The sequence below is a fragment of the Notolepis coatsorum genome, assembly GCF_963971535.1.
Source record: "Notolepis coatsorum genome assembly, chromosome: 5".
Taxonomy (NCBI): domain Eukaryota; kingdom Metazoa; phylum Chordata; class Actinopteri; order Aulopiformes; family Paralepididae; genus Notolepis; species Notolepis coatsorum.
The window spans coordinates 53852166-53870267 of NC_140169.1; the positions used below are offsets into that span (position 1 = coordinate 53852166).

Here is an 18102-nt window from a genome sequence, read left to right on the forward strand (position 1 = left end):
TATAACACCAGCTGATGCATCACGGAGGAAAAAGTGGCTGGTGGCTAACGTTCGGCTAACTCGCTCTTGTGTTGTGGTCGTGGTAGCTACATGCTAAGCTAACGTTAATCACATCATATCGAACCGATAGGAGCTTATCTTATCTAATCTTACGTGGTGGTACCACGTGTGCCACTACCCGATCAAACATCCACGTAAGATTAGATAACACAGCAGCTCTTTGGCATTGTGAAGGACTGAAGAAAATTCCGCTTGATTGTCTTTAATTTGCCGCTTTAACGATCCGTTTCTCCACTAAATGAACCGTACACAATGTACCAGGCTGGGCAGTTTCCCCCCACGCTGCAGTTGCGTAGCAACAACAGGCAGGAAGTTGACTTTGAGAATTATTATTTTGTTTTTCTTTATTTCTTTATTTCACACCATTTCAGCAAAACAGTAAAAGAATCTAAACGTTGACCGTGACAGAAAGTGTATATAAAGGTGCTGAGTAGAGGCCAGAGGCCCAGACGGGCGATACGGGCCCTCAACTCATTAACTCAATGACTGCCACGATGTGCTGCCTGCCACGCTATAAACCAATGGAGACTCTCACCTTGTTTGCAGGGCTATAACTAGGGATGTCCCGATCACATTTTTTTGCTCCCGATCCGATCCCGATCATGTGATTTTGAGTATCTACCGATACCGATCTTTCCCGATCCGATCCAAAAAAAAAAGATTTATTAAAAGATTTTTTTTATTTTTATTTTTTCCCATCCCAATTTCTCACATTACATTCACCCTGAATGTTGACGTCATCCAGGTGAAAAGTTAACTTCATTCAAGCGAGGCATTGCAACCGGAGTAATCTAAAAACTCCGCCTCCAACCTGCTGCTTTCATGAGAGTAATGGCGCCATCGTCTGTAAAAATCAGGTGACTGCAAGTTCTGCAACTAGTGGATGTCCCTCATCCTTGACATAAATCATTTGATGTATAATTAAATCAAAGGAAATGCGTTTGTTTTGGCAAAATTCTTCTGCTCTGTGTGACAATAAATAAATGAATGATGATATGTAATTTAAAACCAAAACTAAGTCCTCAGTATGAGTTTAAGACGTGAACATGGTCATGTTTGTTGAATTTTCTTCTTTTTTTGATCCGATCTTCTGAAAATCACGTGATCGGATCGGGACATCCCTAGCTATATATATATATATATATATATATATATATATATATATATATATATATATATATATATATATATATATATATATATATAATATATATATATATATATATATAATATATATATATATATATATATATATATATAACTATATATATATATATATATATATATATATATATATAAATATATATAATATATATATATATATTATAGCTATGGATGCAATACTATGGCCCATTTGACATTGAGTATCTATCGTTCAATATGTGAAAAAGAATTTTTTCCCCCATCCATACGTTCCCGTTTTTATATCGTGGTAAATATAAGTATGGTGTTAGAGCGGTTTAGGGTAATTCCTGGAAGGCTAGTAATAGGCCGCGACGCATATTATACTTAATCCATTGGCATTTCGTCCCTATACACGCTACAATAAAAAATTCAAATGCATATGATCGGAAGCGGCTGGGTGGCGTAGCGGAGAAAATAGATGCATATGATCGGTATATTATGTTCCATCATGAATGCATAAAAGGGGGGGGGGTCATTTCTGATTAAATGATTGTCAATAATGGCATTCGTTAGTACAACAGCATACGCTGATGAAAAGAAATAACGATCAAATAACGTATATATACACATGGTTGGCATTCAACGATTGGCGGACAAACGCGTATTAAATAGGTTTTGGCAGGGAATGAGTTAAATCATAAAAAAAAAAAAAAAAAGTAAGTGAAATAAGTTCATAAAACTATTTTCATAATATTAAGATAAGATAATAATAATAATAATAATAACAATAATAATCAAAGTAATAATAATAACAAAAACAACAACATTAACACATTGGGTGCCGGGCATTGTACCCATCATTGGGTCCAGTCTGCCACCGCTGTAAGCCTATGGAGATGTTTACCTTCTTTGCAGGGCTATAACTTTTTAAATATTATAGCTATATCTGCATTACTATGGCCCATTCAACATCGATTATCTATCGTTCCGGATGTGGGAACGGTATATTTTTTCATTCATACATTGTTGTGTTAATACCGTCTAGAATATAAGTATGTTTTTAAGCTTTTCTGCTGTAATTCCAAAACGCTAATTATAGACCCTGACGCATATGATAGATTATCGATTGGTGTTTCTTTCCTATACACGCTATATTAAAAAATTCAAATGTATATGATCGGTATACATTATGCTTCATCATGCATGAAGGAAAAGGGGGGGGGGGGGGGGTCGTTTATAATTCCTTGATCGTCAGTAACGGCTTTATTTAGTATGGGTTGATATATTGATCAGACTGATTGCAAACAAAGAAATGGACAATCGGGTTGAAAATAACTTTAGTGTCCTCTTATCGTTCGCAGATGAGACTGGAGGAAAAATATCCCAATTATTTGACGTCGAACTCCTAGATCCATTTCCGGTTTGTATGGCCGCAATAAACGCCGAAATCATATCGATTATTGCGTTTATAAAGCGATCCAAATGCACTCGAGTGTTTGTCTGGATCCACGTAACAATATATCTCTGGCGGAGGAATTTCCTCAATGCACTTCCGGTTTGCCGTGAGTGTAACTCGCCCGACCATCCACCAGGCGGCGGTATTGAGGCGTTGCAATCTCAGACAGGGTGCCGCTGCAGTCTGGAGGGAGGCTGGATGAATTATGAATGCCTTGGCGAAAAAATTTAATATTGATCCCAAAAACGATTTACGCCGTTGTTGGCGTTCAACGCATGGCGGGCAATGACGACTTACGCCGTTTATGGCGCACAATGTGTTAATAATTAGTCTAAACAAATTAACATGAAACTGTAAAACAAAGTGACATTAATGTTTTTTTATGAACCCCCCCCCCCCCCCCCCCCCTCTTCCCCCCTCCCTCCCTCCCTACCTCAAAGAGCCAGATGACGAGGACGATGAGGCCGATGTGGTGCATGATGCCGGCGTAGTGTTCCACCAGGGCCTGCCGGCAGCCGCGCCTCCACAGGTTCAGCCCCCCCTGGTGGTCGTAGTGGTAGTGGGCGGAGTCGTTGGACACCTGGCGCTGGATGCAGGGCCGCGGTGAGAACGTGTTGCAGCAGCTGAAGGGCACGCCGTCCGTCAGGTACTTGCCTTTCACGTTACTTCTTAAACGGCTGTAAGGGGGGTACAGGGAATGATTACTGTAGCGACTGCTAACAAAGAAAATGCCACTGTCACTATGCCTCTCTATCTCTCTCTGTGTGTGTTTCTCTCTCTCTCTCTCTCTTCCTGTCTCTCTCTTCCTGTCTCTCTCTCTCTCCCTGTCTCTCTCTCTCTCTCTCTCTCTCTCTCTCTCTCTCCGTCCAACAGGTGCCTTTCACATTACTTCTTAAACGACTGTAAGGGGGGTACAGGGAATGGGGGGGGGAGGGGGGGTACAGGGAATGATTACTGTTAAGGGCCTTTCACATTACTTCTTAACCCTCTCACTACCACACTACAGAAAGGTTAACCCATTACTATCACACACTACAGAACCGTCTGTAGTGTGATAGAAAAGGGTTAACCTTCCGTATTGTCGCAGTGAAAGGGTTAACCGTTTGGTAGTGTGGTAGTGAAAGGTTTTAAACTACTGTAAGGGGGGTACAGGGAATGGGGGGGGGGGGGGGGGCGGGGTAAAGAGAATGATTACTGTAGCGACTGCTAACAAAGAAAATGCCAAGGCCCTCCCATAGTCGAGCGGAACGTACGCGGACCGGACTCCGCGGAGGTCCATGCGCATAAGTGTTCCCTCGCGTGCGCGCGCAGACTAAAGACGATGCCCGATTGCCTCTAGGGATGGAATGTAACACATTTCATTCACAAGTTTTGTGTGAATGTATCTGAGGACGTATTTGAACACACCTGATGACCGGCGCTATTGTTATGCAAAGTAGCCCAGGTGGGTACTTGGCGAGTTGGCGCATCAGTCGAGTGCAGCGCATTCCTGTGTGCACACGCGTGCACATCCGTGCGTGTGCGTGCGCGTGCTTCTGCTCACAGAGCCGGTTGCTCGGCGTGCAACCCCCGCCCGGCGCCCCATGAGCAACGCACCCCTGGCCCCTCCCCTTGAAGCACCTACCCCCGCCCCCAATGCCTCCTCCTCCTATCTAATCACATCCTCCTTCCCACCTGGTCACGTGGCCCCACCCCCTTCCTCTCAGTCTCAGGTATAAATATCGACGTGTACATTAACATTTTGTCATTTAGCTGAAACGCTTTTATCCAAAGCGACTTACAAGTTCTGTACGAGTCATCAGGAAGGAAGGGCACGACTCTATCAGCTGAGTAACAATGTTCATCAAAGTGTTGCGTGCTACAGTGTAGGTTAGTATTAGGACAAGTGCATGACAGTAAGGTTAGTTAGGGTTAGATTTATTATTATTATTATTATAATAATTATTTTTTTCATTTCAGATATTGATTGAAGAAGTGCGTCTTTAGTCGACGGCGAAATATTGGACGTGATTCGGCTGTCCTAACTGGGGTGGGAAGTTCATTCCACCATTGTGGGGCAAGGACTGAGAAAAGGCGGCTTCTCCTTGATGACCCTCCCGGAGCTCGGATAGGAGACTGAGACGGCCAGACGATTCTGGGCACTCACTACGTTGGACCCCCTCTAAGCCAATTCTCCTATTGAAGTAATACATTTGAACGGTGCCTCGTCCCGGCACGCGTTTAGTTTAGTTTATTTATTTAGCACATTATTTAAAAAAAAAAAAAACAGTGCTAGGAGGGAACGAACGGCTTGTGCAGAGTCCACTCCCATCCCATTGTCCATAAACATATATGAACGAAATACATGTAAACATGGTCTAGAAAATAAACTCAAAACAAGATCACAGACATAAGGCAGACACTATGGCGAAAACATGGAAGATTGACACGAGTCAATAACAAGAACAATCTTAACTTTCTTTTTAAGTACAAGAGGGCAAAGAAGAGGAGAATAACATACTAACAGTATATATAATGAAGAAAAATAACAAGCAGTCATACTAACAGTAGATGTAACACTGATGCATAGGAGTAACTTAAAGGGGACATGTACTGCTATTCCTAGCACTATTTGGGCAACTTTACACAATTCCTGTTAGTCTATTGAAGACATCTGTAAGGTTTTTTTTCAAAAAAATGCATTGTTTTATATTTCTAATCAAGTACTCAAAACCATCATTTTCCAGCTTCAAGATTTCAGGCTGTTATGGCCTGGCTCCGCCCATAAGCACTTTGAGTGACAGTCAGTCCACACAGTCTGCGACTGGTAGACAGAGAGAGATAGAGAGAGAGAGAGAGAGAGAGAGAGGGGGGGGGGGGGGTGCGAGAGAGAGAGAGAGAGAGAGAGAGAGAGAGAGAGAGAGAGAGAGAGAGAGAGAGAGAGAGAGAGAGAGAGGAGAGAGAGAAAAAAAGACAGGCCGTCTCTTCCTTTCGTTTTTTCTCTCCCTGCGGCAGCTTGTGTGGGGGGGGGGGGGTGGCGAGAGAGAGAGAGAGAGAGAGAGAGAGAGAGAGAGAGAGAGAGAGAGAGAGAAAAAGACAGGTCGTCTCTTCCTTTAGTTTTTTCTCTCCCTGCGGCAGCTTGTCCTCCCCTCTCCCGTGTGGCGCGGCAGGTCCCCCCCCCCCAAGTGCTCCCTCCCTCTCTCTCTCTGTCTCCCTCTCTCTCTCTCTCTCTGTCTCTCCCTCTCTCTCTCCCTCTCTATCTCTCTCTCTCTCTCTCTCCCTCGCAGTATGAGGAAGTGCGCTGTCTAGTCTAGGTAGATTGTGGGCGGGCATTAGCTACAACCACAGAGCCAATCACATCACTGTCTTCTACCCAGAGCCTGAATGACGTGACTCAGGCCTTCAAATCAGGATGGACTAATTTACTGGAGCAGGAAATTATCTGAGCTGAATCAGAGCAATCCGCCAATATGGTATTTAGACACTAAAACACATTGATACTAACTCCTATTACTATAATACAATGCTAGAGACTGAAAAATGACATTTATAGTACATGTCCCCTTTAATGTGATGGTGATTTATGTTGAAATTAAATTAGATTTAAATAGTTTTTTAAATATAGATAAGGGCACGTTGTCATAGTCACGGCGAGAGCCTTCCTCACCCCTCCTCCTTCCACACCATCACGGCGGAAGCCTTCCTCACCCCTCATCCTCTCACACCCTTATATGGGCAGCATCCGACCCCAGGATTCCCACGCTGCCAGAGGGACACTAATTAACGCGGCTGTGAGGGATTCCCTCGTCAGCGAACTCCTACTTCAGCCCACGGATCCTGCTCTACCCTCGTCGCAGTGTTAACCTAACTTCCTAGGTACGACAACGAACCCTAGCCTTGCTACTCTGTCCTTGTTGAACTACCTTGTCCTAATCTTGTTCTCTCTGTGCCCAGGACCACCGCTCCGAGACACCACCCACCTGTCGCACATTCTGTACCTGTAAACCTGTCTGCTTGGGGGTAACCATTAAAACCAACCTAAAACGCTCCATTCTCTCTCCTCCTGTGTTCTGCTATTGGGCTCTGCCAACCCCTGCCCTAACACCGACGGCGTCCAGATGCCTTTCTGTTTATTGACACAAAAACAAAATAGAGCAGTGGTTCTCAAACTACGGGTCTCGACCCAAATTGGGGTCGCGGGTATAGGTTTCAGCGGGTAGGTGCATTGGAAAGTTACAAACATTTTAATAAAAAAAAATGTATTTGTATTCTGGCAACATATTTTGGCTAAATATGCCTCATTTTATAAATGTGTATTGATAACATAATAGTGATGTAATTACATTTTCTAATAAATATGCACGATCAAGTTCAACAACTTTGGGCTTTTATTTTGATATTCCTCAATTCCAAATTGAAATTAGGCGATACATTAAGTGTGGGGTCCCCAAAAGATAAATAAAATGGGGTCGTGGTATGAAGAAGTTATATTGAAATAAGAAAAGAAAGAACTATTTATACGGTCAGGTTTTAAACTGGTTAAACAGTCATTCAGGACTGCACTATTGCATTAGTTTACTCCGTCTATACTCTATTTTGATCTTTTATTATGCTGCCTATTTTAAAATGGATCAAACCATAAACAAAGAGGCCTATCGTGGTGTTAGATCCTAATGTGAAGAACTATGTGATTTAATGTTCTATTTTGATGCTCGTTTTATACTTATTTTATGTCTGCACTTTATGCATTGCTTTCGATTTTGTGCCAATTTTGTGCTCATTGTATGCCTATTTTTTGGTGCTGTGAAGAACGTTGAGCTGCAAATCTTGTATGGAAGGTGCTATACAAATAAAGTTTATTATTATTATTATTATTATTATTATTATTATTATTATTATTATTATTATTATTATTATTATTATTATTATTATTATTATTATTATTATTATTATTATACGATATGACATAACGTGGGATGATAACGCTGATAACGCGGGGCGACAGAGGTAGAGCAGTCGTCTGGTAATCCGGAGGTTCCCGGTTCGATTCCTGGTCCTCCCGGGCAGCGTGTCGAAGTGTCCTTGAGCAAGACACTTAACATATTGGGGACGAACAACGGATATATACGTGTTTCGATTCCACCCGTTGTGGACAGAAGCACGGATATATCCGTGGCAAGTTGTTTTGGCTTTTATTCCATTTTAATAACCTATTCAAGGTCGCCGAGCTGCACTGCAGATGTACCCTACTCTTTGAATTCGCCGAAGTGCAATACCGGCCAGATCCTCTTAGGGGCGCTGTCGCGATAATGCAGTGTGCCCTGTGGCTGAACGGAGCATTCTTTTTTTTTTAACTTTCAATGGAGTTTTCAGTTAGCTGGATTCTGGATGTGCAGCCTGTAGCTTGGATTACGTTTTGGATCGCGGATTTCACTATGCAATAAGGGGATTTATCATCAGCCAATGGATATATCGATCTACCAGATGTCGATCGATAACGGGGAAATGCTCTGGGGGATCCAACCGGCTCATGGTAAGATCTTTTTCACGTAAATTACAGCCCGATCGAGCCTTGTTATGATACGATACGATCAGCGTATGTGGCTACTTAGACGAACACGGTTATTGGTAATCAATAATAAGAAACAACGTCCCCCGCCCCCCCCCCCCCCTTTTCATGCATACATGCTTGAGGATCATGCCGATCATATGCAGTTTGAGTTTTAACTGTAGCTTATGTATAACGGAAATGCCATTGGATATAACGTTAGTAGCTATTAGCCCTTTATCTAGCCTTCCAGGAAATATACTAGACCAAATGCCATATAACGCTTATATTCACGGCGCTATAAAATGAGAACGTATTGATGAATTCTTTTTTTCTTTAAGCCATTTTGAAGGGACGGTTTATGGACTCAATTGACAATGAGAATGGACAGATAGCAATACTATAAAGTATAGATTTAGCTCTACAAACAGCCCCAAGTCTGTTTACATTTGCTGGTCCTCTAGAGATTTATTAGACGCATCCCAATGGCCCCGAATGTGTTAACCCCTAACTGCTCCCAATAAGCAGGTCGGCACCTAGGGTGACCACCTGTCCCGCGATTCGTGGGACAGTCCCGATATTGGGACGTTTGTCCCGCGTCCCGCAACAACAAAACAATGTCCCACAATTCAAAGATACAAAAAAATATATTATTATTATTATAATTTTTTTATTTTTTATTTTTTTCAAAGATTATTATTTAAAATTTTTTTTAAATGTTGTTAATTTAATGCCTCGTTCCAATACCCTCTTATATTTAAAATAAAAAAATCGGGCGGCATCACAAACCAATGCATTTGCGCAACCAGAGCAGCTCACTCGAGTCTCGCGAGTCGCGCTGCCTGTCACCTGTCCGAGCGAGGCCGGGGCAGCTGTGTGTGTGACGTGATTACGTTACTGACGTCAGTCACTCGAGTAGTCAGAAGACCGCCAAATATTACTGATACAAGTTGTTTAGCTAAGAAAAACTCCCTGCTGTCCTCACTCTTTTTTCTGGTTCTAGGTCTAACAGAGTGACAGCCAATGAAATGGGTGCATTTGTCACGCTGTCCAAGGTGCTGAACTGCTCTCCCGTGCAGCTCCGTGTTTGATCGTGTCAAGTCGTGTTATCCACACCACCATTCAAATAGATAATTAATCTGCAGTCTATATTCGTTGTTATTGAGTTAACAGTTAAGTTAACATATGTATTTTTATACATGGTTATGGCTTTATTGTTTTAAAATGTCTATTTCTTATTTTTTGTATCCTATTTTATTGATGTCACTGCAACAACAAGGCAGAGGAGCCTGGACACAATAATTGCATATAAATTGATAGTTTATTACGGAGCTGTCGGTCCGTAAAAATAATGCCAACATTAAACGGTCAGATAATAGACTCATATTGGTTGCGCACGGCATAATCGATAGACCGAGACCGGTCGAGAGAGAGAGAGACCACCACCACCACCATCCAATAGATAATTAATCTGCAGTATTCGTTGTAATTGAGTTAACAGTTAAGTTAACATATGTTAAGTATTTTTATACATGGTTATGGCTTTATTGTTTTAAAATCATTAATAAAAACATTATTATATTGTGAAGATCAACCATCGCATTCCGTCTCCTCTCTTCTACACTTCACTGCTAATAATGCTCAGGAACAGATGGCTGAAAAGACTTACAGTAGCTCCTGCTCTTTCTATTAATGGAGTGATTTTATCAGCTTACCAAGATTGATGGTTACCTGCTTAATGATGAAAGTGTGATTAAATAAAGATGTTGGTGACATAGACATAGCGGCTGAGAAGGTGATTGGTGAAGCAAGCATCTATATACAGTTTAATAAGATTAATAACAAAATGTGCTATATATAGCCTACCGTCTGCGTCGAATATGAAATAAAGGCATTTAAATAATAAATAAATGTCTTTAATTTTAATTAGCAAAAAAAAAAAAAAAAAAAAAAAAAAACCCTCCCCCTCTACGTGTCCCGCATTGTCCCGCAAAAGCAGTGCTGCTGTCCTGCGACTGAACCATTTTGACCTGGTCAGCCTATCGGCACCTTGCATGGTCGCCTCCGCCGTCTGTTCGAGTGAATGTGAGGAACATAAATTGTAAAGCGCTTTGGATAAAAGCTGCTATATAAATGCACCATTTACCATTTTATTTTTACCATTTAACGTAGGACTGGGCGATATGGCCAACATTCTTATCACGATAAAAAATTTCATATCACTCGATATTGATAATTAGCGATATTTTTATTAGTAGTAAAAAAAAATTTAACACTATGATCGCCGGGAACGAGTTTACACGTCATTCCTAGCCATGCTCATTCTGCCGAAGACGCCGTAACTCGTCTTTGATGTCAATATTTCAAAAATCTGTCATCGAAATCATATTTCCTTTCCGGAGCCCTGAGACACACTGCTGATCTCCTCTCAACTCTAGCGGTTCAAGAGCGCCATCTGGTGGCCGATCGGCAGATCGCCAACCGGATATTAACCTTTGAACCGGTAGTGCTCATCCATATGTGGTCCGGCCACTCGCTATCGTTAGAGAGACTCCGTCTTGATACAGTGAACATTGATCGGTGCAAATAACTCGAAAAAACAACATGATTTGGACATATATACTATTATACAACCTGGAAATGGATCGGGCATTTCTACATCCCATAATAGAAAAAATTCTGTTCCACGTTCATCTGCCAGCGGCGCGAGGAAGCCACGGTAAGATTCAGCGTTATATTCTAACGTCTTCTATACTAACTGCTCTGATGAACATATGACCCATTCTGGATGAATCATCTAACGCTGCCCACGGAATTATAAACAATCCCCCGCCCATCCGGTCATCATCAGATGATACGTAGAAATTTCTAGAAGTACCTCCAGTTGAAATTTATTATCTGGCACAGATCGCTATCAAACTGTATTTCATCATGCATATAATGCATTTGGAGCTATAAATCAAGTTCTGGAGAAAGCTGCAGAAAACGATAAAAACATACTTATACTTTAGACCATATTTTTGTATGAATATGTGAATGAAAAAGTTTAACGTTGCTACACCCTGAACAATACATATAGGACATTGAATGGGCCATAATAATGGCAATTTAGCAAATAGAATTTAAAAAGTTATAGCCCTGTAAAGAAGGGGAACTTCTCCATAGACAAATAGAGCTGGCGAGGGATGGTAAATTATGAATTTAACCCATGGCGATTAAAGTGTTAAACAACTAATTTATGTTTATTTTGCAGCAATTCTTTGTCGTTGCCACCATCTTTAGTGTTACAGCCCCTCACACTCCAGTTCTCAGGCTGCAGCTGGGTTGAAAGCGAAAGTAAACAAGCTTCTATGCTGGCTGTGGCTCCAGGGGAGTTGAATACCTGTAGTTCTGGCTCTGCTAGTTTCTTTTCTATCTTTTGGCGCTTTTTTGGTGGACACGTGCACCGTGACTCGCAACTGGAAACAAAAGGTTATTCTATAACCTAGTTATATGAGTATAGCAAGCGCTCTGCTCTATTGGAACTAACCCTTTATCCATTCTAATAATGAACAACTTTCTCACACATGCACACACCTAATTGCCTCCGCCTGGCCACACCCACATCCGCTCCTACATAAGCGGGAACGTGGCCACACCATCAGCTCCTTCCCAAGTCTTTCACCACCGAAGGCGAAGACCACGGGGTCCTCAGTGAGTCAGAGCAGAGCGCTCGCTATACTCATATAACTAGGGTTATAGAATAACCTTTCGTTATATTATCGTATAGCTTTATGCTCTGCTCTATTGGAACACAGGAGCTGAGCAGAGCGAAAAGCTCGACAGATGCACCCCCTACAACTTATCAGAACCGGGGAGGACCCGAGCCCCCCGGCCCTCCCTAGTGGAGGACGGGAGGGGAATCGGATCCGACTGTGCGAAGAGGGTTTAGCATCTCAACGCACAGGGTGAGCAGACCGTGGGACTTACCTTCGCACAGAAGGACCCGCGACCACTCAGGCGCGCATCCCACATGCCACCAGGGAACGGACGGGAGCAAACACCCCCGTCACAGCCCCCACATCACGGGGTCGAAGGGCAAGAATCCAACCCCGTGGCAAGGCTGCAGCAGCGGAGCGTGGAGGAGGTCCCAGCCCTATAATAATAATTTTTGTTATTTTTTTTTGTTATTATTTGTCATGCAGTTTAACAAGTCGAAGCCTTGTGCTTGTGTGCCTTTTGTGTTTGTGTGCAGTACTTGTGTGCAATTATTTATTTCTTTATTTTACTTTATTTAAGTTCATTGTAATTATATTTGACCTTACTTTATTCATGGCAGTAGGCTACTGGTTAATATTAAGATAATATATTGTAAATATTTATTATAATAATGTCACTTGTTAACTGTTTTGATGTTAACTGTTTGATTTTGTGGGTTATTTTCAATAAAAGAAAAATGTGAAAACAAAAGGGTGAGTGCATATTATTATTGGTAGTGAATAAACTGTGATGCAAGGGGGCAACAGATAAAATCCTGCCTAGGGCAGCCAATTGGTCAGAGCCGGCCCTGGCCGCGGTCGTATATAATTGAGACTTGGCCTTTGGCAGGTAAGACGAGGTCACATTCACTTGGTGAACTCTGCTGATTAAGCCTACCGTGTGACCTTTGACCCCAATCCTGTTCCAGGCCGCAGAGCTGCTTACTGCGCTAGGGGCCTCGGTCTGAAGCGGCTCTAGTATCTGCCCGGCGACACCGAACAACACGCCCCCGTTCTAATGCCCCCAGGCTGAGCGCACGCCTGCCGATGTTCACATAGTGTATATTTCATGATACAAAGGTTGCCAAGTGTGTGGTGTGTTTGATCAAGTAGTAGGCCCCAGGCCAGTCCTCTGGCTCAGTTAGTAGCAGCGCTATTCAAAGTGACGTGTTACATGGGTTTGATGATGACCGGGAGGATGTGACCCTCTCTGCGCCGCCCCCATGCCTCAAATAGATCCGCCATCAGCTCTATTTTAATATATTTCAAAATGTTCAGTTGCTATTGCATGCACTTATTTGTGTTTCATTACGCATATGAGTGCATGCTTACCAACTGTTCGCCTGTTTTACTGCAACACTACTATCACCAACATCTAAGAAGGGAGATCCCCCCTTGAATGGCCCTTCTAAGGTTTCTCTCCTCCACATTGCCAGTGGTGCATTTTTTCCTATAGCTAGGTTTTAGTGAGTTTTTCCTTACCTTCTCGTGGGGTATGTCTGGGAGTGTTGCATTCATTTATTTTATTTATTGGTGTTTTTGTTTTGTTCTTGATTTATTGTGATGTTTCTTCTTGACTTGTTTAAAGAAGACGTGTCCGCCCGGCCCATGGGGACATTAACGTGTGTTGTCAGGCCTTACAAATACATTTGATTTGGGCGGCTAGGTGGTGTAGTGGGCAAGGCACTCGCCACCAGTGTGGAGACGCTAGGATTCGCGTGTTCGAATCCAGCTCTCCACATTGTTTTTCAGTTTGGCTGGTCGTCCGCAGTAATACACATTGGCCGTATTACGGGGAGGGAAAACTGAAGGGTGGGGATCGAACGTTGTGAACAAGCGACTCCTACAAGTCGGTTGGTGCGCCTGCGCAGTAGAATCAGGAAGTGTCGGGGGCAGCGTGAGCCTCCCACGCGTTACTCCTCGACACTGAGAGATCGAGCTGCGCAGGTGAAAAGATGCGACTGCTGTTACCTCAAGTACCGGAGGGGACTTGTGCTATGTATGACTTAGTCCACATTGCAGCCGGCTTGTGGGAGGCAAGAAACAGCGTTCGTGACAGGGGAGGGTTGAATTGGATGATACGAAATTGGGATGGGAGAAAATATGGAAAAAATCGGAGAAAAAGTGGATAAAAAAAAAAAAAAACATTTGATTTGATTTGATTTGGGTTTACAAGAAGTCACCCCTATCAGATCCCACCCCAAGCGCAGGGGATCAAATAAACGGCTGGTTAAAAAAACCTTCCTGGGTTAGGGTTAGGGGACTGGGCAACTCCCAGGTGTGAATGCAACTGTGTAAATGTGAAGCAGGGCGTAGCTGAAAAAAAGCATCCGTTCTCTCAGCGAACCTACCCTGGGTAAATAAAGGTTAAATAAAAATGTTAAAAAGTGACGTGTTGGGGCGGCTAGGTGGTGTAGTGGGCAAGGCGCTCGCCATCAACGCTGGAGATGCTGGGTTCGAGCCCAGCTCTCGGCGTTGCTATCAGCTTGGCTGGTCGTTCATACTAACACAATTGGCAGTGTTAGGGGGTGGGGAAAGCTGATGAGTGGGTCCTGGGCGTCGTGGACAGCGACCCCTACAGTTCGGTCGGGGCGCCTGCTCAGCGAGGGTAGGATCTGGAGGGAGGTAGTGTGACCTTCCACACGTTACACTCTCCCGGTGAGAATCTGCGCTGCCAGGCTGGCTGCCGGCTGGCTGCACATGCGTCGGAGGAAAGCATGTGACAGTCTCCGGCCTCCCGGACCAACAGTAGGGGGGAGTGCGCAATAACCAGGAAGGGGGTTGGGAATTGGCATAACGACCAAAAAAAAATCAGAAAAAGGAGAAGAAAAAAAAAAGGTGACGTGTTACATATGGGTCTACAAGTCACCCCCTATCAGATCCCACCCCAAAACAAACGGCTGGCTAATTAAAAAACCTCCCGCGCTGCTTACTTACTCCGTGACGGCGCTGCTCGTCATGTCCAGGTAGCGGCTGCTGATCCACTGGACGTGGAACCAGTCCCGGTAGCCGGCGTTGCCGCAGCACTGGAACTCGATCTGCAGCGTGTCGACGGTGCGCTTCAGGAAGCACCGGCCCGGCGTGTCCGTGTCCTTGTAGAAGCGCATGGCGTCGCGCAGGCCCAGCGCCAGCGACTCCTCCAGCGTGCCGCGCACGCTGTAGCACGCCACGGCGCCCGCCAGCACGCACAAGGTGAAGAGGAAGGTGCACGCCACGTAGGGCGGCATCACCAGCTTCCAGCGCAGGAACTTGGCGGCGTCGACGCAGTCGCAGCAGATCTCGGCGCCGAGGAAGTTGAGGCCGCACGCCACCAGGCCCACGGCGATGAGCATGTGGGGCACGTACAGGACGTCCTGTTCGGGCGACATCAGCTCCCGCCGCCGCTGCAGCGCCACCTTCAGGAACAGGCCGAGGCCGAAGACTGTGGCGCCGGTCGCCACGGAGATCCAGTTGAGGAGCCACAGGACCTGGGCCAGCTTGTCCCGGTCCGCCTTGCTGAACGTCACCTTTCCGACGGCCATTTTGTCCTCCCGTGGTTCCTACGTCTATGCGTTGCGTCCGAGTGGCGCCTGCTGCTCATCCAGTCGCGGGGTTTACGGTGGGGGAATTAGTCCAGTTTAGGGATGTCTTGATATTATCGGCCTACCGATATTGGCATTAAAATGTAATATCGGAAATTATCGGTATCGGTTTAAAAAAAAGAATAAAAAATTTACGTAGTAAGTCAGAACAAATTCTTATTTTATTCATTGTCAAAAGTATGCATAATGTTGTGTTAATTCCACGACACGAGATATGTAATGTTAATTACCTGAAATTATTCCGTTTTTTGGGGGGGGGGAAACCCCGCATATATCGGTATCGGTTGATATCGGTATCGGAAATTAAGAGTTGGACAATATCGGTTATCGGATATCGGTAAAAAAGCCAATTTCGGGGGGCAAAGAGGGGTGAGAAATGGGACAGGGTTAGGCGGCACCTCTTTTCCCGAAAAGGGAATTGTGGAGAAAAGGGGTGTAGAAGGTGGACAGCGGCTCATAAGTAGCTTCGCTCGGGTGTCTTGCCTGGTGTCTCTGTAGGAGACGGTAGGTCCTGAGAGCAGGTGGAGAGAAGAAGAAGAAAAAAAGGTCACTGTTTGTATTAGCGTTCTGTGAAGAAGTGAAATGCAACCCAAGTGTTCGTTTGAATGGTGAAAATGTTGTCGGACAAAATGGGTCACGTTTTAGAAACTTTATGTTAAAATATGGAGAGGTTACCAGGGTAACGGTTACATTGATTTATTTGAACTATGTAGGGCGTGATCGTGGATAGATTGACCCGGATTGGGATTCACAGCGTCCCTGGGATCAAGAGTAATCATTAACCTTCTGTGGTGTGGCAGTGAAAGGGTTAACTGTCTGTAGTGTGGTAGTGAAAGGGTTAACCGTCTGTAGTGTGGTAGTGAAAGGGTTAACCTTCTGTAGTGTGGTAGTGAAAGGGTTAACCTTCTGTAGTGTGGTAGTGAAAGGGTTAACCTTCTGTAGTGTGGTAGTGAAATGGTTAACCTTCGTCTGTAGTGTGGTAGTGAAAGGGTTAACCGTCTGTAGTGTGGTAGTGAAAGGGTTAACCTTCTGTAGTGTGGTAGTGAACGGGTTAACCTTCTGTAGTGTGGTAGTGAAATGGTTAACCGTCTGTAGTGTGGTAGTGAAAGGGTTAACCGTCTGTAGTGTGGTAGTGAAAGGGTTAACCGTCTGTAGTGTGGTAGTGAAAGGGTTAACCGTCTGTAGTGTGGTAGTGAAAGGGTTAACCTTCTGTAGTGTGGTAGTGAACGGGTTAACCTTCTGTAGTGTGGTAGTGAAAGGGTTAACCTTCTGTAGTGTGGTAGTGAACGGGTTAACCGTCTGTAGTGTGGTAGTGAACGGGTTAACCTTCTGTAGTGTGGTAGTGAAAGGATTAACCTTCTGTAGTGTGGTAGTGAAAGGGTTAACCTTCTGTAGTGTGGTAGTGAAAGGGTTAACCGTCTGTAGTGTGGTAGTGAAAAGGTTAACCTTCTGTAGTGTGGTAGTGAAAGGGTTAACCTTCTGTAGTGTCGTAGTGAAAGGGTTAACCGTCTGTAGTGTGGTAGTGAAAGGGTTCTGTATCGTATACGCTCTCGCTCGGCATCGCTCTCTGCACTATCTCGCATATGTGCACGCGCACTGAATAAAGACCACAAATGTACCTTTAATCCCAATATTCGTCTGACCACACCCCTATCAGCTTACCCATATAAGCAGGGGTGGGGCCACCCACTCGCCTCCTTCTCGCTTTCACCACAAGGAAGAAGTGCCTCGGTAGATCCCCACACTTGACACCATGATGGAAAGGATTAGGAGCAGCTTTGGGAAACAAGGATACGTTGACATCATATCTTTATTTTCTCTCTCACTATTTTCGAGAAAATACGGCGATATTGTCTTCGTACTGGAGTGTCTGGAAGATGATGATCATTCTAAAAACCCTCCACCGGTTTTCGTATTGGGAGCACGCCGCTGCATGCTTCTCAACTGCAGTTCCTTGCTGTGTTTGTTGGGGTGAAACAGTTCAGGCCACAGCTGAACTGTCGGACACGCCGCTGTTGTGAGAAGCGGTGGGTTTCAGGTTGGGTGAGTACTGTTGCTGGCGGGCTTCACTTGTCTGTTAGTGCTATGGGGGCTACTTGACAATGTTTATGGAAACCGGCCCCAGGCTAGGGTCCTTTGTTCAGCCACCTAGGCGACAGAAGGCCTTGGTCTGAAGACCATTGTAGTTTTAACTAGTGGGCCGCGACCATTAACACTGGTGATCCCTGTGTGTTCTGGACGAGTGGATTATCTCTGTCCCGTGTTAAGCCCCTTCTTTCATATCCAAATGAGAGTATTCCTTCACGAGGAGATATGTGCATGGATGTGCGATAGCGGCAGATCCATGTTCAAGTCAGCTACACAGGCCAGTTTGGTATTGTGCTGATTCCGTCGGGTGTTGGTAAAATCACCGTTGTAAAGCAGTGTTGACATCTTGTTTCTCTTTTCTCTTAAAAAGTGAGGAGAGGTTCAGAACGGCGGCCTGTCTGGGTGAGTGTTATGTCATTGTATACATGTTCAGGTGATAGCTGCTTAGCTTACGGTTAGCCAGTCAGCTGTTAGCTGCTGCGTTAGCCTGCTGGGATCGCTGCATGGCCTACTTAGGTGGGCCTACTG

General features: G+C 44.4%; 1 protein-coding gene across 1 annotated transcript; it reads right to left on the minus strand.

The window, feature by feature from the left end:
- Nucleotides 1-526: 526 nt before the first annotated feature.
- On the minus strand, nt 527-15426 carry LOC311228192 (photoreceptor outer segment membrane glycoprotein 2-like; the record flags this gene model as incomplete). Its single annotated transcript, XM_084314104.1, has 3 exons — nt 527-571; nt 3075-3318; nt 14843-15426. 3 exons carry the CDS (start codon nt 15424-15426, stop codon nt 527-529), a joined length of 873 nt encoding a protein of 290 aa, XP_084170230.1.
- Nucleotides 15427-18102: the final 2676 nt, after the last annotated feature.